The sequence below is a fragment of the Taudactylus pleione genome, unplaced genomic scaffold (assembly GCF_031769625.1).
Source record: "Taudactylus pleione unplaced genomic scaffold, aTauple2 ptg000066l, whole genome shotgun sequence".
In the NCBI taxonomy this organism is placed as follows: domain Eukaryota; kingdom Metazoa; phylum Chordata; class Amphibia; order Anura; family Myobatrachidae; genus Taudactylus; species Taudactylus pleione.
Window position 1 is genome coordinate 34,824,211 of NW_028284468.1, and position 24,146 is coordinate 34,848,356.

Genomic DNA, 24,146 nt, shown 5'->3' on the forward strand with positions numbered 1-24,146 from the left:
GTGCTGTAACCCCCAAAGTACACTCCAGTCCAAACCAAAAAAAAAAATATTTTCTGTGTTTGTGAATTGTGTGCGCAGTAGCCGCACGTGCATCAACAAAGTAGTGCCAAGCGTGCGCCTGTGTCATAAGTAAAGGGCCGGCTGGCTTGACCGTTAAAGGGTGCTGTAACCCCCAAAGTACACTCCAAACCAAAAAAAAAATATTTTCTGTGTTTGTGAATTGTGTGCGCAGTAGCCGCACGTGCATCAACAAAGTAGTGCCAAGCGTGCGCCTGTGTCATAAGTAAAGGGCCGGCTGGCTTGACCGTTAAAGGGTGCTGTAACCCCCAAAGTACACTCCAAACCAAATAAAAAAATATTTTCTGTGTTTGTGAATTGTGTGCGCAGTAGCCGCACATGCATCAACAAAGTAGTGCCAAAAGTGCGCCTGTGTCATAAGTAAAGGGCCGGCTGGCTTGACCGTTAAAGGGTGCTGTAACCCCCAAAGTACACTCCAAACCAAATAAAAAAATATTTTCTGTGTTTGTGAAGTGTGCGCAGTAGCCGCATGTGCATCAACAAAGTAGTGCCAAGCGTGCGCCTGTGTCATAAGTAAACTGCCGGCTGGCTTGACCGTTAAAGGGTGCTGTAACCCCCAAAGTACACTCCAAACCAAATAAAAAAATATTTTCTGTGTTTGTGAATTGTGTGCACAGTAGCCGCACGTGCATCAACAAAGTAGTGCCAAGCGTGCGCCTGTGTCATAAGTAAGGGCTGGCTGGCTTGACCATTAGGGGGTGCTGTGTCCCCCAAAGTACACTCCAAACCAAATAAAAAAATATTTTCTGAGTTTGTGAATTGTGTGCGCAGTAGCCGCACGTGCATCAACAAAGTAGTGCCAAGTGTGCGCCTGTGTCATAAGTAAAGGGCCAGCTGGCTTGACCGTTAAAGGGTGCTGTAACCCCCAAAGTACACTCCAAGCAAAATAAAAATATATATTTTTTTGTGTTTGTGAATTGTGTGCGCAGTAGTCGCACGTACATCAACAAAGTAGTGCCAAGCGTGCGCCTGTGTCCCATAAATAAAGGGCCGGCTGGCTTGACCACTAAAGGGTGCTGTAACCCCCAAAGGGCACTCCAAACAAAATAAAAAAATATATTTTTTTGTGTTTGTGAATTGTGTGCGCAGTAGCCGCACGTGCATCAACAAAGTAGTGCCAAGCGTGCGCCTGTGTCCCATAAATAAAGGGCCGGCTTGCTCATTTCTTAAAGGGTGGTGTAACCCACAAAGTGCACTACTCTCCAGCAAAAAGAAAAAAATATTTTCTGTGTTTGTGTGCGCCTTAGCCGCACGTATATATCAATATAACATAAATGGAGGGCCAAACTTTCTCCGATAAAAATAAAATAGGGAAAGATCAATAACCACTTCCTCATAGTGCTGTTGCTGCTTCTGGGAGTTGTTCATCATCCCAGAGAGGAAGTAGGAACACCACTACTTTTACTAAACAATTGACCCTCCAACAGTCCCTAGCGAGGAGGATGAAGTACAACAGCAGTCATCCTGAAGCAAAACATATAACTGAGGTCTTGACTGCTATGTTGGTGTTAGACGTGCATCCGGTATCCGCCATTAGTGCAGTGGGATTTAGACAATTGATGGAGGTAGTGTGTCCCCGGTTTCAAATGCCGTCTAGATTCCACCTGCATCCTCAAAGCAGCAGCGACAAGCGTGCGTCTGTCTGTTAAAGGGTGGTGTAACCCTCAAAGTGCGCTCCACAAACAATAAAAAAATTCTTATTTTTTTTTCTGTCTTTGTGAAATGTGTGGGCTGTAGCCGCACCAGCATCCTTAAAGCAGCAGCGACAAGCATGCGTCTGTCTGTTAAAGGGTGGTGTAACCCTCAAAGCGCGCTCCACAAACAATAAAAAAATTCTTCTTTCTTTTTCTGTCTTTGTGAAATGTGTGGGCTGTAGCCGCACCAGCATCCTTAAAGCAGCAGCGACAAGCGTGCGTCTGTCTGTTAAAGGGTGGTGTAACCCTCAAAGTGAGCTCCACAAACAATAAAAAATTATTTTTAATCTGTCTTTGTGAATTGTGTGCACTGTAGCTGCACGTGCATCAACAAAGGAGCAGCGCCAAGTGTGCGCCTGTGTCCCATAAGTCTGTTAAAGGGTGGTGTAACCCCCAAAGTGCTCCAAAAAATAAAAAACATTTTTTTTTCTGTGTTTGTGATTTGTGTGCGATGTAGCCGCACCTGCATCAACACAGTAGCAGCGCCAAGCGTGCGCCTGTGTCATAAGTCAAGGGCCGGTTTGGACATCTGGTCCGGACTGAAGGACGTGCCAACAATTTCTGACAAGTCTACTGTCACTGCATATGATACTGTCCTCAATGCAGCAGCGACAAGCGTGCGTCTGTCTGTTAAAGGGTGGTGTTACCCCCAAAGTGCGCTCCAACAAAATAAAATAATCTTCTTTTTTTCTGTGTTTGTGTGTGAAATGTATGCGCAGTAGCCACACCTGCATCCTCAAAGCAGCAGCGACAAGTGTGCGTCTGTCTGTTAAAGGGTGGTGTAACCCTCAAAGTGCGCTCCACAAAAAATAAAAAATTCTTCTTTTTTTTTCTGTCTTTGTGAATTGTGTGGGCTGTAGCTGCGCCAGCATCCTCAAAGCAGCAGCGACAAGCGTGCATCAGTCTGTTAAAGGGTGGTGTTACCCCCAAAGTGCGCTCCAACAAAATAAAATAATCTTCTTTTTTCTGTGTTTGTGTGTGAAATGTATGCGCAGTAGCCGCACCTGCATCCTCAAAGCAGCAGCGACAAGCGTGCGTCTGTCTGTTAAAGGGTGGTGTAACCCTCAAAGTGCGCTCCACAAAAAATAAAAAATTCTTCTTTTTTTTCTGTCTTTGTGAATTGTGTGGGCTGTAGCCGCACCTGCATCCTCAAAGCAGCAGCGACAAGCATGCGTCTGTCTGTTAAAGGATTACATCGGTGACAGCATCCAAGTAGGCATGTCAGACAGTCCGTACCTGTACTGGCAGGAAAAATAGGCAATTTGGAGGTCCCTGTACAAACTGGCTCTATTTTACCTGAGTTGCCCCCCCTCCAGTGTGTACTCCGAAAGAGTGTTTAGTGCAGCCGGGAACCTTGTCAGTGAAAGGCGTAGGAGGTTGCTTCCATAAAATGTGGAGAAGATGATGTTCATAAAATTAATTATCAACCCTTCCAGGGAGACCAGCCTCCAGAACGTACAGAGGGACCTGTGGTTGTGGATTACAGCGGGGACAAATTAATACTCTGTGAGGATGAGGATGTACACAACACTGAAGAGGGTGAGGAATCGGTGGATGAGGAGGATGAGGACGACATCTTGCCTCCGTAGAGCCAGCTTGTGCAGGGACAGATTAATTGCGAGCTTGTTTTGTGGGGGTCCAAACGAACCAATCATTTCAGCCACAGTCATGTGGCAGACCCTGGCACTGAAATGTTTGGTTTGTTAAAGTGTGCATGTCCTGTTTATACAACATAAGGGTGGGTGGGAGGGCCCAAGGACAATTCCATATTGCACCTCTTTTTTTTCTTTGAATTATGTACTGTTTGGGGCCTAGTTTTTCAAACTGCCATCCTGTCTGCCACTGCAGTGTCACTCCTAGATGGACCACGTGTTTGTGCCGCCCACTCGTATCTCTTAGCATAGTCATCCAGCTACCTCGGTGCAACCTTTTGGACTAAAAACAATATTGTGAGGTGTGAGGTGTTCAGAATAGACTGGAAATGAGTGGAAATTAAGGTTATTGAGGTTAATAATAGCATAGGAGCAGAAAAACACACACATTCTGTGATTTTAGCTGTTTTTATGCTTTTTAAAAAAAAAATACAGATCCAAAACACAAAACCCAGAACCCAAAACACGGAAGGGTGGTTTTGGCAAAACCAATCCAGATCCAAAACACGAAGAAAGATCCAGATCCAAAACCAAAACACAAAACACGAAAAGTGGCCGGTGCACACCCCTAGCACAAAGGTGGCATAATGTGAATTTTGGGCACTACTGTGTTGTATAATGTGAATAAGGGGCACCACTGTGGCATAATGTTAATAAGGGGCACCACTGTGGCATAACGTGAATAAGGTCCACCACTGTGTGGCATAACATGCATTGTAGTATTACTGTGTAGTATAATGTGAATAAGGGCACTATTGTGTATGAATAAGAGGGACTGCTGTGGCATAACATGAATAAAAGATGCTACCGTGTGGCATAATGTGAATAAGATGCACTACTGCATGGTGCGTAACATTAATTGTGGGCACTACTGTGTGGCGTAATGTGAATTGGGTCCACTATTGTGTGGCATGTGACTTTTGGGTACTATACAGTATGTGGCTTAATGTGAATTGGGTCTATTATATTACAGTACATATAATGTAACATTGCTTATATTAGAGTTATACTACTGATGTATATATTTTGTTAGTGGAATTACTTTATACAGTATACGAGTATAGCCCTCCATGTCCCAGACTGATATTGCCCCTAATGTTTAGTTTATTTACCTGTAATTTGCCCCTATTTGCTGGACACAAACACCCTACCTAGCACACGTGGGGCATAGCAGTAGAACACACATGCTTCAGACACCATGGCTACAAATCTTGCCAAACTGACACTATCAGAGCAGTAAGGGGGGTCTGTACTGCAACTCAGGGACTGACTCAGAGGTTGATGGAGGTGCAATAGCAGCTGCAACTTCTGTTGCAGCCACTACTGCAATTGTATGCTATTGTAGCAGCCGATGTGTTTCCTACTGAGACACCCACCGGATGTGGGTGTAATCCACTTCGATGCAAATTCTTGTATTCAGCCAGGAGAGAAAGAGAAACCTTCTGCCGAAGTAAATAGGATGTTGTAATCCCTTGCAGTAATAAAACATTAAAGAAGAGAAAATATAGCGCCCGATTCAGAGTTGCATGCAAGTCTGTTTAGTGATCAGATATCCCATGCATCTCAGCTGCATCTACACTTACAGCTGAGTGTGTGTACCTGGATGGCAACATACAGATGTGTCCTCATACAATTACCCCTTTTGTGCCCTATGACACGAGATGCTGGACTGCATGCTTTTTCCTCAACTTTGCAACTTTTTCCTGCTACTTTTTCCTTCATTGTGCTCCTTTTTCCTCAATTTTGCGATTTAGGGGGTGACTCAGCAGAGGACACAGAGGCAGCAGCTGCTAACATGGTAATGCAGCAGGAGGCATCATGCCTTCTGCATGCATTAATGATCCGAGCTCCGTCCTTGGATGCAGCATCGCACCATTTGTGCTACCATCGTCCGGCTGAGTGACAATGAGGTCACACAAGCCGGCCGCCGAAGATGAACAAAAGAGGCCAGAAAATCAGCCGAAAGAGACCCTGACCTCTCCACTACCCCGCAATGGTGGTGATATGTCTCTGTTTTGGGAAACAGAGGCCGCGGCCGCCCCCTCCCTGCCCGGAAACGGCAGCAGACTATCAATCACTGACAGTCTGCAGCCGGACAGCGTGCGCGTTACCTGTTAGTTATTTCTATAGTAGAGGCCTAGTTACCATACAAATCTTTATTTAATATACATACATGCTCAGTTTTATAAAATGATTTTGAAGACACAAGGAATGACAAAGCTCTTATACATTTGTAAAAGTAACATCACATCAAGTGGTGTATATTTAATCATGCAAGTTCATGTCCCATTTTCTACTGTACCTTTTGATTGTATTGGCTGTCTTTCCATTCTGATAAAGAACCAAGTTCAAACTCCCTTACTGCAAAGTTGAAAGGATGTGCTATACTAGATCTGCAATATAAGTGTTTCTCTCCAATCTTCAGTGTTGATGAAATGTTTACCTTAAGATCAAAAACAAAATTGTTATTTCACATTAGAAGCAAGATAATTTTTCCCAATTCTGGTATTGTGTAACTCATATGCAATATCTATAATTCTGCTAGATATCTCTGGGACTACTGTAGGCATTACTTATGTGACTGAACATACTACCTTCCAAACTGCTAGCACATTTTCCCAACTCCATGAGAAGGGTTAGCCTAATACATGTCTGAATTATAATACTATTTGCTATTCACCACAGTATGCCCCCCAGTAAGCGTATTCTTACGTAGGACCAGACAATTTTACTTTCTACAGTACCAATGTTTATATATAAATAGTAAACTACTTACAGATGAAAAGTGAAGTCTCCAGTAAGGAGAGACCACAGATAGCCAGCTCCTGTCAAGCAGCATCATTTATATTTAAAGAAGAACAGAAGTGACAAACCCCCCTCCCCCCATTATCCCCCTACAAGAAGAAAACACCAGGATTTAGCCCAAGAGGTACCATTGAGCAAGCAGTTAGGAGACAAGCTAAGTGTGGCATTTTTACTCATTTTTGATGTAGTGCAAACACCATTCATTAGGCAGTTTTAGCTATGTGATTTAAAAGGGGATTAATATTGTATACAAAACCATAGGCATTTTGCATTCAATATTATTGTCCTTTAAAGTCCTGTGGCCAGTACCACTGGCAGAGGCTTAGAAAACACACCCCAAGACTCTTTCTTTCTTAAGCCCTTACACTACTCTACATTACTCTAGTTGGAAAAGAGTACATGGAGGAGAATGGGGTTTGGTGACTACAGGTCTGGTCAGGTCTTGGAAGAGAACCCCATTCTATTCTTCTGAGAACAGTGGCAAGTAGACTAAGGAAGCCCACCCACCAGATTTTCCTATTGGACCTAGTGATGCACTGTAGCGCCCTGAAATGGACTCTGCATTATTCTAATTACCCTACAAAATGTAACAATAGTAAAGTAGACTATATCAATTTTGACCATACTAAAAACGACCTATTTACATTATGTTACTAGCATGAGGGATTGGGACAACTCAGTTGTGTTAGTTTTCCTATTCGTTCTCAATAACTAAAATAGATTTAAAGAGATTTTTTTTAACAATTAATTTTGGTAAAGCTGAACCTGTCTGTACATTCTGACCATATTAATGTGTAGCCAAATACAAACTGTAAACAGCTACAGTATAATTAATCACATAACCTTATGTGCATCAACATACTAGTGGTACACAAATGCAAATATTAATATCTCACTCAGGGCCATAACTAGGGTTGGGCGACCTGTGCCATGGCACTGGGCACCGCAGGGCAGAGGGCGCTGTTTGGGCCTTTTCCTGTTTATCATAATTTTCACTTGTAGCTTCCTTTTCTTTTATCCCTAGCATCTCCTGGCCTCCTCTATCTCTTCCCTGGCCCTTCCCCATGAGGCCATGGCCCTTTTTCAGGTGCACTATCTTATGTCCCTATTTAAAAATGAAGGGAGGGGGGGACGCCAATGCTCTCTCTGGCACAGGGCACCAAAACATCTAGTTATGTCTCTGATCTCACTATCGATCCAAAGATACACACAACTTATATATTTATATATTCTCACAATGCACCTGGGTAAAACACAAATCTATCCTTGTTAAATGGGGAAAGGAACTCCCAAACACCATGGGCTGAAGTGGCCTCCAGAGGTGGTTCCTGCCTTTTTCTTTCAGGGGGGCTGCCCGTGCAGCAGTCTGGCAAGCAGCCCAGCCGGCTCCTGTTTTCTTTGGTGCCTGCAAGGTGGTTTATTGTGTAGCAGTTGGCAGGGCCTGCGACTGGCACATGCACAGAAACACTGGCTTCTAGGGACTGCATAGCTACAACCCCTAGAGGTGGGGTAGGGCTAACGGCAAGGCAGAGAATTGGCTTCTCATTGGTGGCTCTCTGCTAATCGCAGTCCGGACTGGCATTCCCAGAACACACCACTGACCAATTCTTATTCAGGGAACTGTAGTTGTACATAGTATATTTTAGTTCCCAATACCTATTGTTATTTTCATATCCTTCCCATGCTCCGTCCTCTTACAGGAAACAGAATCAGTATGAAATACTGACGGCTGAATAACCGCTGGTTCTCATACCGATGCTGGAAGCCCGAAGGGAGGATATCCCGGCAGCAGCTTGTAAGTATACCAACCCTCCCCTGCTCCCCCCTAACCCAAACCCTCCCTTGGTGGTGCCTAACCCTAAAACTCCCAGGGTGGTGCCTAAAGCTAAGTCCCCCCCCCGGGGGTGCCTACACCTACCCCCCTTCCCGCACCCTAAACCTAACCCTCCCCCCGGGGTGTCTAACCCTAACCCTTCCCCTAGCCTAACCCTAACCCTCCCTGGTGGGTGCCTAACCCTAAGTCACCACAGGGGTGCCCAAACCTACCCCTCCCCCTGTCATGACCTGACTCTGGAGGTTTTCAGTTTGAAGACTGGGACCTGGAGGGACTAGGCAGGGAGGCAGCTCCTCCTCGGCTAATCCCCGTGTGTTGGCGAGACCTGACTAGGGACACGGAGTCTAACTGGTTGGTGGTTGTCACCAGTGACCCCTCCATGCGGGATGTGGTGTTACAGTAGCTGCGCCCAACCAGCAGGTCACGGTCCCCTGGTCAGGGTCACCCAGGAATTAGCAACAGACAAGGTGGCAGGGTTGAAAAGAAGAACTACTTGCACTGGAGAATAGACTGGGAATTATACACTGAAGGATGGCACGAGGAGAATAAACTGGAAGGGTCACATAGAGGATACACTGGAGAATAACTTGTAGAGAACGCACTGGAGAGTAACATGTAGAGAATACAACGGAGAATAACTCATAGAGGATACTCTGGAGAATGTCAAGTAGAGGATACACTGGAGAAAGTCATGTAGAGGCCAACACTGGAAGATAACACATAGAGGATACAATGGAATATATCTCAGAAGATACTCACACTGGTTAGCACTAACGTGCTCTGTAGAAGATACAAACACAGGGTAAGGATTGAAAGAGAATACTTGAAATCAGTACACGGATGCTGTACTGAGTATGCACACTGGTGATCCAGACACAGGGGAAGCACTGTAGTAGAATACTTGAAATTAGTGCACGGATGATGTACTGAGTACACACACTGGTGATCTAGATGCAGGGGTAGCACTGTAGTATAATACTTGAAATTAGTATATGGATGATGTACTGAGTACACACACAGGTGTTCCAGATGCAGTGGAACAACTGCAATAGAATGCTTGAAATTAGTACTGATGAGTAGACACTGGAGAGCCAGACACTGGATTAGCACTGAAGAAAAAAACACTAGAAGTCAGCACATGGATAGTGCTGAGTGAACACAGGAGTTCGGCATGTACATGAGTGCTGAAGTTAATCACTAGAGATCAGTACAGAGACTGATAATGTAACACTGGGAATCAGTACGAGGACCAAAATATGTAACACTAGGAATCAGCATATGAGCTGAATATATAACACTAGGAATCAGCGTGAGAGCTGAAATAGCACACCGGAGATCCTGACGCGGAGTAGCACTTGGAGGTAGTACTAGAGATCCAGATGCTGCATAGCTCTGGGAGCTAACACTGGAAAGGAACATAGCATGGAGCATGGAATGATGTTACAGCCAACAGTCACTGGAATAGTGAAGAGTGGTTCAGGCAACTTCCTGCTTCCTGGAGTCCTGCTTTATACCCTTGGGTAGCTGTCCATTGGAGGAGATAGTCAGCTGCAAACTGACCAGGCCACCAATGGATGAGAGACCAATCAGGTGATACAGACAACATGGCTGAAGCTATGACCACCACCGCGGGAACTCCAGGGAAGCTGGTGCTGTGGTAAGTAACATTTGATCCCAGGCTGAATTCTGACACACCCCCTCCCATGGCTACAACCTGGCTATCCCCGGCTTTCCTCTCTCAGGATGCCGGGCACCTGGGATTTTGGCGTGGGGCTAAAGATAGGTGTCGGCATTTCAATGCCTGTCTTTAGTCCTGGGTCGGCCTTCCCCTTGAACATATTGTAAGCACTCCAACCCAGGTCTGCAAGCATGCGATAATTGTGTGGAAAACACGGGTTACATATTAGCTAATAAGCTTAGGACTTGACACTCTTACTGGAATAATTTCAGCTATTGAAAATAATAACCCAGAGGTTCCTAAACACGGTCCTCAAGGCACCCCAACAGTTCAGATTTTAGAGATAGCCATGGTTGAACACAGATGGTTAAATCAAATTGACTGAGGTACTATTTAAGTCACCTATGGTGAAACATAGATATCCTTAAAACCTGGGCTGTTAGGGTGCCTTGATGACCAAGTTTGGGAACCTCTGTAATAACCCCATTATGTATTACCCTTGAAAAATTGCAGAGCACTTCCAAAAATAATACACAGTAATACACTTTATAGTTGAACCTTGCAGTCGGGGGTTCATCTAGGCTCTACTTAAATTAATCAATATCTATCCTACTACCCCTTGTTAGAGATCATTGATGCTCAACAGTAAGTCTTCTATAAAGCAACTAACACTAAGGGTTTGGGTACGGGATGCCGGCGCTCAGGATCCTAGAGGTCAGAATCCCGACGCTGGCATCCTGACCAGGTTACAGTTCCGACTTGGAGAGGTGAGTATTCTAACCTAACCCTTAATCCTACCCTTAACCATAATTCTCCCTGCCCAGTTCCTAACCCTAAACTGCCCCTTAGTGCCTAAACCTTATCTACCCTTCCCGGTGCCTAAACCTAACCCTCCCCTTTAGTGCCTAACCCTAACCCTCCCCCTAGTGCCTAACCATAATCCTTAACTCGAACCTTCCCCGAAGCCTGCTACTTACCTTTAGGATGCCAGCGGTCAGGATGCTGGTGCTGGGATTCTGACAGCTGTCAGGAATCCGGCACCAGTATTCTAAGCTCTAGCACCCCACACATCGGGATGCTTAATGCATCCCACTCTAATGAAATCACACATGCAAGACTTTATGAGCTCTGCTGTCCTGGGACCTGATGTCTTAACAGCCCATTATATGTCGGTTGAGCAATTTAACTCTACATCAGTCGCTACCTGGGCTGAGATTTTGCCAAGACTACAAAAATCATAATATATGTTGTAGTTACAATCCCATTTCTCTTTTCCATGAGTATTCAAACCAGAATACTCATGGAAAACCAACATAATGGACATTTTTTTCTAAATCTAAGAAGGAGAGTGGGCTGGGGCTACCTATAAGCCCTGGATAAGATGTGGGCTGACATTTTTAGTTGACCTAAAGCAAGGGACAGGCTGGGGCTGCTAAGCAGCCCTGGCAGTTCCCGCCTTTCAGTATCCCTGGCCGAGCAGAGCACTGGGAGGCGGAGCTGCTCGGCCAGAGTTTGCAGCCAGGCCGGCCCATCTGGCCATCGGCCCTTCTGGCATTTGCCAGAAGTACCAGATTGGCAGTCTGGCCCTGTCTAGAGCCTCTGCATAGCTTTCCCTCCATCCTTCACAGACATCCGAGAGATATTTGACATTCCAAGATCTAGTTTATATCAGTACTTTGATCTAAGACATTTATATTCCTTGTTCCATACAGGGGCTGGCTGGCAACTTTCATCCTGGGGGGCAAACACAAGCAAGTGGTCCAGATTCTCTACCAGCGACTGCAATTTTAAAAATGGGAGTGACAATAATGTTGGGGGTGTGGATAGGTCTAATATTGACCAGGTGTGTACCCAGTTGTAGCTGAGACATGAACATCAGAGCCAATTTAAGGCTGTTTATTATGGTGGGCAGATTTTATTATTATTTAAAAAAAAAAAAAAAAAGCTTAGACTGTGCTAAGATCACAGTGAAAATAGGGGCCTCTTCATGGTGAGGCGTTATCCATCTGGGGCCACTAGCGTCCGCCTGTGTCTACTCGCCCATCCGCCCTCACTTCTGCTCAAGCCTCTCACTAACAATTACAAAATGACCAGCAGCTTGTGTGTGTAGCATCTAATAATGCCTGTCTGGCTGGATACTGGCCCAAAGCATTCAGCCTGCTCCATATCATTCAGGTAAAATCATGTGCTGTTCTGTCTCGCAATCACAGGCGGAAGCTGTACATTTGGGTGTCCCTCTCCAGCTGGTGTGGACTGGGCTGCTGGAGGCATGTAATGGGCAGGAGCTGGCTGGCAACTTTCAGCCTGGGGGGCAGACACAAGCAAGTGGCCCAGTTTTTCTACTAGCGAATGCCATGTAAAAATGGGCGTGACAACAATGCTGGTGGCATGGTTTCCGTAATGTGCGTGTGGTTTAAATAGCAAATGAAGTATATGTGGTTAAAATTGTTATGACAAAGAGCTATACTATCTATTGTGTGCGTCACCTGGGAACTGGGCTGAGCAGCTGCGCCCGGCCCGGCCCTTTGTGCCGCCTTCCCCTAAAGCTCTATCCCACAGTGTGTGTGTGCCTGACCTGGAGAATGTAGGGCGCAATTCATCAATCACAAAATGGGCATGGTGCATTTCACAGTTAACAAAACGGGTAGGGCTAAAAGTACCTAGTGGGAACAGTAATATGTACTTACATAAAGACACTTTAAGTCCACACACATGCAGGGTAATTAAATTCAAAGGGACGATGAATAGCCCCAGGAGGGAGCTCCTGAAACTATTCGTTTCAACGCGATGTTTGGTCGGGCTAAAGGATTTCTTCTCGCACCCCCTGGGGATGCCAAGAGAAATCCGACAAAAGTGACGGGCACGCGGCTGTATGCCAGCTTAACACGGCGCCAACAGCCGCGCTGAATTGAATTCCCACAATGGACATTATGAAGAACAAAACAACCCCCCCTTGCAAAGTTTATGATACACTGACACATATAATTTGTATACAAGATATAATTAATAATATATAATGGGGGTGTTTTCAGCGCTATTTTCTCGGGAAGGGGGGGGAGAAAGGGTATCCTTTTAAAGTGTGTTTTTAGGCTGCCACAGACCACTGTGATCCCTTTCTAGATCACTGAAATAGCAGGATTGGTTATGGGTTGGGTCTTGTTAAACGCACATGGTTAGAGTGCATTAAAGGTTGTGTGGGTGTCAGAGGTTAGTTCATGGGATGTCAGTTTCAACATATGTGAATAAAGATGTGAGAAATATAGTGCATATATGTTGTTTGATAAATACATATTTAATATGTATATGTTACTGGTTACAAATTCATAAAAAATCGCAAACATACAGACAATGCAACTTGGTATTAAATATAAATTTGCGCAATTAAAAAAAGAGGAAGAGGAAAGAAAAGTCAATGAACTTAATAAAACAATATACAAAGAATTAACAATGTTTGTAAGACCAGATACATTAACTATTAAAAGCCACAAGTTGCATTCCTATTGTGTTAAAAATATATATAGTTTCTATAAAAACTAAATAGCACGGAAGGTGATACTTTTGTATTTGCTGTTTTGTTCTGAAAAAGTTTACTTTTGTTTCTCCTTTTTAAATTCAGTTGCACAATAATGGGGTAATCCTTTATAGTTTGGCAGGGTGTAATCCAGTATCAGTTTGTAACTTAAAAGTACTCTTGCTTTTGTAGGTTCCAATTAATTAGGTATTGGTCTTGTGTAAAGAAGAGACAAGTTGCAATATAAAGAAAGAAAAGTTTCCTTGTGGTGAGCACACCTCCTACCTTGTCCCGTTCGTGGTTGCTGACAGGTGTTTGCGGGCTTGTGAGTGTTGCGGCCTCATCTGGCTCCTCTGGCAGTGTTTCCCAGTGCCAGCACGGAATACGGAGCACAGGGAAACACTGCCACAGGGACAAGGTAGGAGGTGTGCTCACCACAAAGGAAACTTTTGTTTCTTTATATTGCAACTTGTCTCTTCTTTACACAAGACCAATACCTGATTAATTGGAACCTACAAAAGCAAGAGTACTTTTAAGTTACAAACTGATACTGGATTACACCTTGCCAAACTATAAAGGATTACCCCATTATTGTGCAACTGAATTTAAAAGGAGAAACAAAAGTAAACTTTTTCAGAACAAAACAGCAAATACAAAAGTATCACCTTCCGTGCTATTTAGTTTTTATAGAAGCTATATATATTTTTAACACAATAGGAATGCAACTTGTGGCTTTTAATAGTTAATGTATCTGGTTTTACAAACATTGTTAATTCTTTGTATATTGTTTTATTAAGTTCATTGACTTTTCTTTCCTCTTCCTCTTTTTTTAATTGCGCAAATTTATATTTAATACCAAGTTGCATTGTCTATATGTTTGTGATTTTTTTTATAAATTTGGAACCAGTAACATATACATATTAAATATTTATTTCTCAAACAACATATATGCACTATATTTCTCATATCTTTATTCACATACATATGTTGAAACTGACATCCCATGAATTAACCTCTGACACCCACACAACTTTTAATACAGACCCAACCCATAACCAATCAAGATATAATTAATGAATAGATAGACAGATAGATAGATAGATAGATAGATAGATAGATAGATAGATAGATAGATGAGAGACACACACATACACTGTATATAAGCTCCACCCTCCACTTACCTGGTTTCTAAAAGGGTAGAAAAGCCAGGAAGCAGGCTCTCCTGCACTCTGGAGCACTCCTCACCTCTGCCCTCTCTGTCTCTCTCCGCCCTGGGTGCCATCAAACTTCTATTTCAGCTCCTCTTCCCTGACAGACTCCCCAATAGGCCCCGCCCCCTTTTTCCACTTTCCAGCCTCTAGAGTTCCTGGAAAAGGAAACCTAGCTCCCCATTGGTTGACAGCGGCCATTTCTTTGTAGTTTAGTATGGGGGCAGACATTTTTTATTAACCTCTGCAACTAGTCTCAGATATCTCTAGCAGCGTAGCTGGGGCTGGGCAGCTGCCCATAGGAGCTGACGCATTATCTGCTACTGCCTGACAGTACTCCCACAACCAGGCAGCCGTGGAATACTAACATTGTACTGGCCTGGGGGGGGGGGGGGCAGTTAGTGTGACAACTGGGAGCCCTGGTTAAGCAGCTGCATTCGGACCTTTGTTCCACCTTTCCTTTTTGCTTTGCCCCACAGTGTGTGTGTCTGCTGTGGAAGAAGCAGGGCGCAATACATCAATTACAAAATGAATAGGGTGCATTTCACAATTAACAGAACAGTCAAAAAAATACCTAATGGGAACACATATGTGTATATATATATATATATATATGCCCCACCCCACTCTCCACTTACCCGGTATGGGTGGAGAAGACAGGAAGCAGGCTCTCCTCCACTTTAGCCCAGAGTATAGCTACAGTACATGCCCACCAAGGCTGGATTAAGTGCCACTTGGGCCTGGGGCTGATAGTGCTCCAGGTCTTACATTGAGAAGGGGAGTAGCTGTGTGGAAGTGGCCAGAGCCACATTGGTGTGTACAAACCCTACTCTATGAGCATCAAAATGCACTATTTTGGGAGAAAAGTAAAAATTAAATTTTAATACTTAAGATTTATGGCCAACTGTGTGCTAACTAGGCAGCTGGTCCTCATCATGCTGTCGTGGTGATGGGCTTATTATTATGTGTAGGCCTGGAACTGTAGCCCCATCCACCCCATTGTTAATCTGGTCCTGAGTTGCCCACGACACTCCCATGACAACCTTACAAGACAGAACAGCTCAGTGTAATCGCATTGTCGCTGTCTGGTTCCAGCCACAGATCCGGCAAAGTTCCCTCTGACTCAGAATAGGACAGGGATACGCAAAAATGTGTATATTCACATCTGGCATGCACTCTATGTTAGATCTCTCTAATTATGTCCATGCACAAAAATCCATCCGACTCAGAATCAGTCTATATACAGTATGTGCCCATAATTACTTAGATATACATTATAACTGCGCTTAGCAGAAAGACATGGAGATAGACATCGCTATGATGTCTGCCATCCCAGTGCCCATAACATTGTAAACCAGTGCTGCTTAACACTATGGTGCAGAGAATGATTTCTATATAGTGTTCCCGCTAGGTTTTTTTAGCGGAGTGCTGCACCCTGCCTGATTTAAAAATACTAAAATGTGCCCTGCCCTTATGGCGGCGCCCTGGTGAATTAGCCTACCGGGTGCCGTCCCCACCTACGGACGCAGTGTTCCCCGAGGGGGAAAAGTTGCGGTGAAACAATCACAGCTGGTTAATTTGCATCTGTTCACACTGCAGGGGGCGATATTGGGGACAGCCCATCATCTCTATGAGTGCTGGGTACAGCCCCACAGAGATGAGATACACCCTCTTTTAAGACACGCGCTAAAGTGCCCTTTTACCAGCCAGGTGCCCTGCCCATGTGCCCCTCTGGAATGAACACTATCTATAGTGAATTTACATTACAGAGAATGGTAGACTGAATGACTGAATAAACACATGCAAGGTCCAAAATGAAATGAATTGGTGCCAATCTTTGTTGCTGTGACAGGAAAGTACACGGATGTGACCGCCTGTAAGCATATGATAAACAGCACTGGTCATTGGGACCGACAATCGACATCCCGAAATGTTTTCATCTCAAACCTGTAGTTGTAGAAGTAATCATGTATCGTCTACCATTAAGGCCTTTGTATACACTCCCATTTCATTTTGAAATGTTCTTATTTCCCAAGTGTACACTTTTGCAGAGTGTAGAATTCCATAAAGACAACTATAGACACCTAATAATGTATCAGGACAATTAATTGCCATTACTTCCTTTGGAGGTATGATTTTCTATGCAGTAATTACATGCCTACAGATATTACAGCCAATACTGGTAATATAAGATACATAATAATTTTGATATGCGCATACCTGGTTTTTGTTGCCCCAGCCAATGATAAAATAGTCCTGATGGTTGTACGTTGCATGCTCTATGTTGATGCTGACATTGGCTTGTCGAAGAGCTGATAACACAAAGGACTGAGCAAACTCACCTGAAACACAACATTTATTATTTCATATCTAGTACAGATATTGGGAGAGATGGGGGAGAAATATAGAATATTGAATATAGAGAGGAAAAAATAAGCAATAGCTAGTAACCTTACCAATGGTGGGTCCACAATACTAGTATTACTGTATTATAATTTACAGTCAAACCTTTGGGCTGAGCTGGCGCTGCTTTTGTAGGTATAATGACTACATGGGCATCAGTGGTTATATAACTTGTCTTCCATGTTATTCAATGTTTTGATTCATAACTTTGCATTTTATTTTGTTTGCACTGCTTCGGTTTATGTACTATGTAAGGCACTGCAGACCCCTTGTGGTGCCATATAAATAAAGGATAATGATAAAAATTATGTGTAGATATACATGGAAAAAAAGACACCACTAATGTACTGTTTGGGGTTAATAATAAGCCACCTAACAAAGTATTTGTTTTGAAATTATTACAAATTGAAATGATAGCAAAGAATATTATTGTCCACCTCATGGGTGATTTTAATTGTTCAGAAATATCTAGAGGGTAAGAGCTGCTGGGCTTGGTACTGTTTAATAGAACAATTAATATAGAGGTCTGGGGATTATTTGGGATAACTATTGTGATGAGAGAAGTTGTCTCTCACCTGAATTGCCCACATTCCTATGGGTTCAGATCCCTCCAGGGGAGGCTGGAGTGAAACCTGTGCGTTCTGCATTAGCAGTGGAGGTGTGGGATTCCAGGTTTTTACATTTACACAGACCCAGCTGGAATAATCATTGGAGCACAGGAAGGGTTTAAATCTCTCACATACCAGATGTTCCTTGCTCCTAATGTCGGACAAACTGGCCAGACGATAGGCCGGGGGTTGTTGTTAGCATTAAGTCCACAGAGATTGTAGCTGCTGACTGTTAAGCACAAGGAGTGCTGAGACATTTACTTTTATGTTGTTTGCTTATTTTCTGTTATGTGCCTGTGTGTGCCCAGGCCTAACCTGACATATGCTAAGATGCAGTGTCTGCTACCATTAAAAGACGCTGCTTTACCAAGTACCTGCCTGTCTGGGGTCCTCATTTCTGTACCCCATATTACATTATGAAATATATGACATTAGTATTAGTACGATTTGTAAGGGAACTACAAATAACAAAATACAAAGCCATTGACTCAGAGAAAAATGGAAGTTTTTCATAAAAAAAACTATAGAGACCAAATGGAAAATGAAAATATAATTGATATAAATACTGATAATAGCCATAAAAAAATTAATGCATCTGCAATTACATGCATAACTTTGCATCTATGCATGCGCTGTATGCAAACATTCTCAGTCCGTGCACAGAGATCCGTCCTATTTTGAATCTGACCCTAAGAGTCAAACTGGATACTGACAGTGCAATTAAGGTGATGTATTTGGATTTTGTAAAATGCATCAGTCTCACATGTATGAGGAGATTACAAAACTCGTTGAACAGCAATGGATAAAATGTAGGTATAAACTGAATCTATTGACACAGGCTATATTTATTATGAGTTTACAACAAGGATCATGATTAGGGACTGGGCCTTTTCCTTAATTTTATTAATGACCTTGTAGATCACTGAAAAAATTAAGATCTCCATAATTGCTGATTATTGGGAATATTGAGATGGGAAAAGAACTGGGGCTTGCAATTGTAGAAATTAAGTTTACAGACCATTCACCAAAAGGATAAAGCAGGAGATATCACAGATATCTCCTGCTTACCAGATTGGCCCGCTATCCCATACACTTGTATGGGGACAGACTTCATCAAGATTGATTGCGGGAGCATTCACCATCATCAGATGGCGAGTGCGTCTGCTACCTGCTCCTTCACTATGCGATGGGATCCCGGGTAGCGGAAAGGGATCCTTTCGGATCCTTCTGCTCCTGACGGAGTGTTGAATAGAGCTCTTAGGAACACTACTCTATAGGAAGCTGAGTAGCAGAACACACAATGCCAGGCAGTTGCTGCAAAAGTGATTTCAATTCTGGCATGTGTAAAAAAGATGGATAAATGCACATAATGCAAATATACTGTAGTATTATCATTGTACATGTCACAACTCAGACCACTTATTGACTATAGGGTACAGTTATTGGCACCTCTCTGTAAAAAGACAATTCAGATTTCTTTGACCTGCATAAAAATCCTTGGCTGTAGCCTCCTGCCTTTAGAGTCACATAAGGTCTTCTAATGTACTATAGAGGATGAATGAATCCATATATCTATATTTGCACACATATATCAGATATCATTAGTCAATAAACATAAGAATTATATTTAAAGTCCTTTGTGTAACATTTATAAAACACTTACTAATTTATAATAGCATTTTCTAAAATGTCTCCGGCACTCACCGGTTATCTCATGGCCTCCGGATAGCTTTGGAAATTGTCCAGTGTAATAACCTGCCAGTTTCAATTCTTTTCTGCCCCAAACTGTTATATGCTGGAGTGCAAATGTTTTATGTCTCTTTTCATATACAGTCCTCATTTCTATTAGTGCTGGGAGGTTCTTTAGCTAAAAGTAAAGTACAAATGTTTATACCACAAAAATCATATGAAATAAATATTTTTTTTCTAGGATCTAAAGCATTCCAATACATGGGGGCAGATTCAATTTTGTGGGGTAAATTTGAGTTTTTGTGCCGATATGGAGGTGTTGGTGGTAATGGGGAGCTACAAATTGTTTCTACCATAGACTACCAAATGACACTGAAAAGTCCCCCTGGGTTAAGATTGAAACTCCTGATGTGGCATCTCTGCAACCCTAGTGGATCAGTGTGTCTAAGAGTTACGTTCTCACACTCCTTAAGCCCTAATTTACCACTATTCATTTTATTTTTTGATTTGTTAGATTTCAATAGTCCTAAGCTGCTGAGTAACCCTAGCCGTCGCATCGCGTAGGGGTGTAGTAGGTATTAACGCCGGCCACAAAGCCGGCAGTTCAAATCCCAACAGCGGCAGCCCGGTAAGGGTGAAGATCCCGATCGTCCCTAAGGTAAGTATCGCTATCCTAATTCTACCCCCTAGCCCTGCCTTAGGGGTGCCTAACCCTAACCTACCCCCCAAGTGCCTAACCCTAATCCCCCCTTCCCCGCTGCCTAAACCTAAGTCCCCAGGGGGGGGTGCCTAACCCTAACCTCCCCCCCCCCGGGGGTGCCTAGCCCTAACCCCCCCTTCCCCTAGCCTAAACCCAACCCTCCTGGGGGGTTGCCTAACCCTAAGTCCCCCCTGGGAGCCCTAAACCTACCCCCCCGCTCGCCTGTCCGCACACGGCTTACCTTCGTTCGGTATGCCGGGCGTCGGTCTTCCGGTGTATGGTTAATGACAGGCATCGAGTTTTTGACGCCTGTCATTAGTACCACGCCGGGGTTAGAGAGTCTGGAAGCCGGCGGTCGGCATTTAGACCGTCAGCTTCCAGACTACATCCCTCACATAGCAGTGAGTGCGGTCCTCACTGCACACTAACAAACACACCGCCGCCGGCACCGGGTAGTTCGCTCGTATTACCTGGCTGAGGTGCATTTATTTTAGCAGCCAATGAGAGTCAGAGAGGCTCTCATTGGCTGCTGCGTCCACGGAGGGAGGCGGCTGGAGCTCACTCATGTGCTCCACCTTCCAGCTCCCCCCTCGCAGTGGGTGATGGGAGAGACATCATGACGTCTCTCCCATAGTGCAGAGCAGGCCGGGAGGAGCGGACAGCGGCAGGAGCGGGGATTCAGGTAAGTTGTGTTTGTTTGGTTTTTTATGTGTGTGTATGTATATGTAAGGGGCACTGACACTGGTACTGCATAGGGGGGCGCTACAGGGGGCACTGTATAGAGGGGGTGGCCGCTACTGGGGGCACTGTATAGGGGGTTGCTACTGGGGGCACTGAATAGGGGGTGGATGGGGTGGCCCATTCTGGGGGCACTGAATAGGGAGACTACTACTTGGGACACTATATAAGGGGCACTACTGGGGGCACTATATAAGGGGGACTGCTACTGGGGAGGACTACTACTGGTGGCACTAGATAAGGGGCACTACTGGGGGGACTACTACTGGAGGTACTATATAAGGGGCACTACTGGGGGGACTGCATAGGGGGGACTACTACTGGAGGCACTATATAAGGGGCACTACTGGTGGCACTGCATAGGGGGGACTACTACTGGGGGTACTGCATAGGGGGGACTACTACTGGGGGCACTGCAAAGGGGGACTACTACTGGGGGCTCTATATAAGGGGTACTACTGGTCCACTGCATAAGGGGGACTACTACTGGGGGCACTATATAAGGGGCACTGCAAAGGGTGGACTACTAGTGGGGGTACTGCATATGGGGACTACTACTGGGGGCACTATATATTGGGTACTACTGGGGCCACTGCATAAGTGGGACTACTAATGGGGGCACTGCAAAGGGGGGACCACTACTGGGGGGAGAGGGGTCTTTAATAAATCATGCTGGCTGTATTTATTTGCCCTGCTGCATTCATGTTTCTTAGTGATTGAGGTGTGTGTGTCTGTCTGTGTCAGTCAGTGTGTGTGTGTGTACCCCGTCATAGGCTGAGTGGTATATTTTACTGTAGTGGTCCTAAATCCTGTGTAATCTGGTTTCTATCTTTCTGTATGTCTGTCTATCTATTTATTCATGGCTAGATGTTTTTTCATTGGTTCGGTAACCAAGGATTTGGAAACCCCCCTTTCAAAATCCTGCGTTTGCCACTGACCATCAGAAATAGCTGTCTGACGCTGGCTGTCCAGTTACCTCTGAGAAAACGCCTATATTGTGCTGGTCGATCTAGATGCATGTACAATCAGCTTGAAACGGGAGATGTGTACTTGAGAGTTACACGTGCAATTAATTAAATTCTGTAACTCTTTTTCCATCCGCAATATAGTTTGAATGGGGATATGACAGGTGTGCAAAATGTCATTTTTATTTGCTCAGTGGACAATGAAAATAGGGTAAAACTAAATAGGATGAATTAAAAATTCCTTGCTTTTTCTCGTGTGAAGCATTATCGCATGTAAAACTGGAAATGAATGTAAAAATTGGTTAAAGGAATAACATTTTGACAAGGGATTAAACTTCAAAAATAGTGTTTGGTATCTACAGTATGTTATAAATTATGTATCTCATGCATAACAGCGTTATCTGCATTTCCCTTTCTCGTGTATTTTAAATAACATGGCAATTAGTACTTAGAGAACTTGGCCAGAATAAAAGTCAGTATTCGTTGGAAATATACTCTGTAAACATTCTGGCTTCAATGGAAATGTGTAATATTTACTTTGTCAATTCAGGACCAATACAAACCTGTGGATAAGAATGCTGGAGTCGTAAAACGTTTGTGTATGTGGGTTCAGTAAAGTTTATCCTTGTTGACAAATTTAATTCTTTTTCTTCCATCATTATATAAAGTTTGGCTTCTGCTTCACTTGTGGAGTAAGTGACCTACAAATATTGAATAGATTTTCACTCATTTATATGTGAAATATACAATATACTTGCTTTATTTAACAGGTATAGGGTAAGGATAAAGGGGAGATTTATAAAGAGTACTAGTGGAGGTGTTGCCTGTAGCAACCAGTTTCTAGTTATCATGTTTCTACACTGGTGGGCAAAATTGCGGACACATTTTGAAATTTGAATGTTTTTCAACTTTGAATATTTATAAAAACTGTTTCACTTCACATAGTGCAATGATTCATGTATCAAATGAAAGGAAATTTAATGCTGAATTCAACACAATAAACAGAGGTCAAATATTTGCATTACAAGGGAAGTTATGCTACTTTCAGTCAGACAAAGAAGCACAGATGCGTTACATTCAAGAAGCAGATTTTAGTAACAGCTACTACCAGCCAATCAGAATCATTGTTCTGAGGACCAATAAGCTGTCATTTATGAGCAGTTGCAAGGTCATGTTCAAAGGTGGGAATGGTCAGTTTGGCGGTTTCAGTTTGCAGAATAAAGTTGGTTACTGAAGTGCAATTACGGTTGGATGTTTGTGTGTACTGTTTAATGCTATTGACGGTGTAAAAAATAAATATAACAATGTCGTCCAGGCAAAGTGGTGACTGGTCACCCAGGAAGAGATCCAGGATTGTGGTGTTAAGTGAAAATGGTCTTTCGTATGCAGCAATTGCGAGAGAAGTTGGTGGGAATGTGACAACATCAGGAGTACGAAAGTTTTGTTTACGCTATGAGGAAACACAATCTATACAAAACAAAGAAGGAAAAGGCCGGAAAAAGTGCACAACAGCTGTTGATGATAGGAGAATAAAACAATTTGCATCAGGGACAGATGGATGTTGTCTGCGGCCATTAGCAGTGAACTGAGTGCAACTGGTGTTTTTGTCAGTGCAAGAACGGTACGGAGAAGACTAACGGAGGCTGACCTAAAAGGTAGGATTCCCCGAAAATAGCCATTGCTGAATAAAAAGCAGCGGCAGAAACAAATACAGTAGGCAAAAGAACACATTGCATGGACAGAAGGTCAGTGGAAACAAGTGATATGGAGTGACAAAACTAAGATATCGATATCTGGTAGTGATGGGAGAAAATACGTGAGATATCGCATCGGGGAAGAGGTACAACCAGATTTCATTCAAGCGACAACAAAGAATTCAACAAGTGTTATGATCTGGGCATGTATGACAGCAGATGCTGTAGGCCGCCTTTATGTCATAGATGGCACACTGAACAGCAGAAAGTACATTGACACCATCCTACAACCAAAACTTCTACCTTCTATCAGGGATCTTTCTCCAGATAATGTCCCATTTTTTTCCCAGCAGGATTCAGCTCCCTGCCACACGGCACGGATATGCAAACAATGGTTCATGGAGACTGACATACAGGTGCTGGGATGGCCAGGAAACAGGCCAGACCTGAACCCCATAGAACATTTGTGGTTCCATTTGAAAAAACTGGTACATCTGAGGCATCCATCCAATAAAAGACAATGAATTGAGGCTATAATTGTCTCATGGCATCACATAATAAAGAAGGAAGAGCTCCAAACATATTTTGGCTCAATGCCACGTCGCTGTGCTGCTGTCTTGAAAAATAAGGGATACCCAACGAAATACTGATAACATCATAAGTACACAGGGATTTTCACCCTATGTGTTGTTTTCACTGCATAACTTCCCTTGTAATGCAAATATTTGACCTCTGTTTATTGTGTTGAACTCAGCATTAGAGTTTTTATAAGCATTCTAAGTCGAAAAACATTCAAATTTCAAAAAGTGTCCGCAATTTTGGCCACCACTCTAGTACATTCTATAAAATGATAGCTGGAATCTGATTGGTTGCTATGGGTGTAAGATTG

The 24,146-nt window shown here is 43.6% G+C and overlaps 1 protein-coding gene across 1 annotated transcript in view; it reads right to left on the minus strand.

Annotated features, from left to right (window-relative positions):
- APOLTP (apolipoprotein lipid transfer particle homolog) overlaps positions 1-24,146 on the minus strand; it is a 345,964-nt gene that overhangs the window by 120,994 nt on the left and 200,824 nt on the right. Inside the window, exons 41-44 of the mRNA XM_088466926.1 lie at positions 22,127-22,264; positions 19,176-19,338; positions 16,681-16,802; positions 5,727-5,867 (exon numbers count right to left, since the gene is read on the minus strand). Coding sequence (XP_088323052.1) covers positions 5,727-5,867; positions 16,681-16,802; positions 19,176-19,338; positions 22,127-22,264 — 564 coding nt within the window. The remainder of the gene's footprint in view (positions 1-5,726; positions 5,868-16,680; positions 16,803-19,175; positions 19,339-22,126; positions 22,265-24,146) is intronic.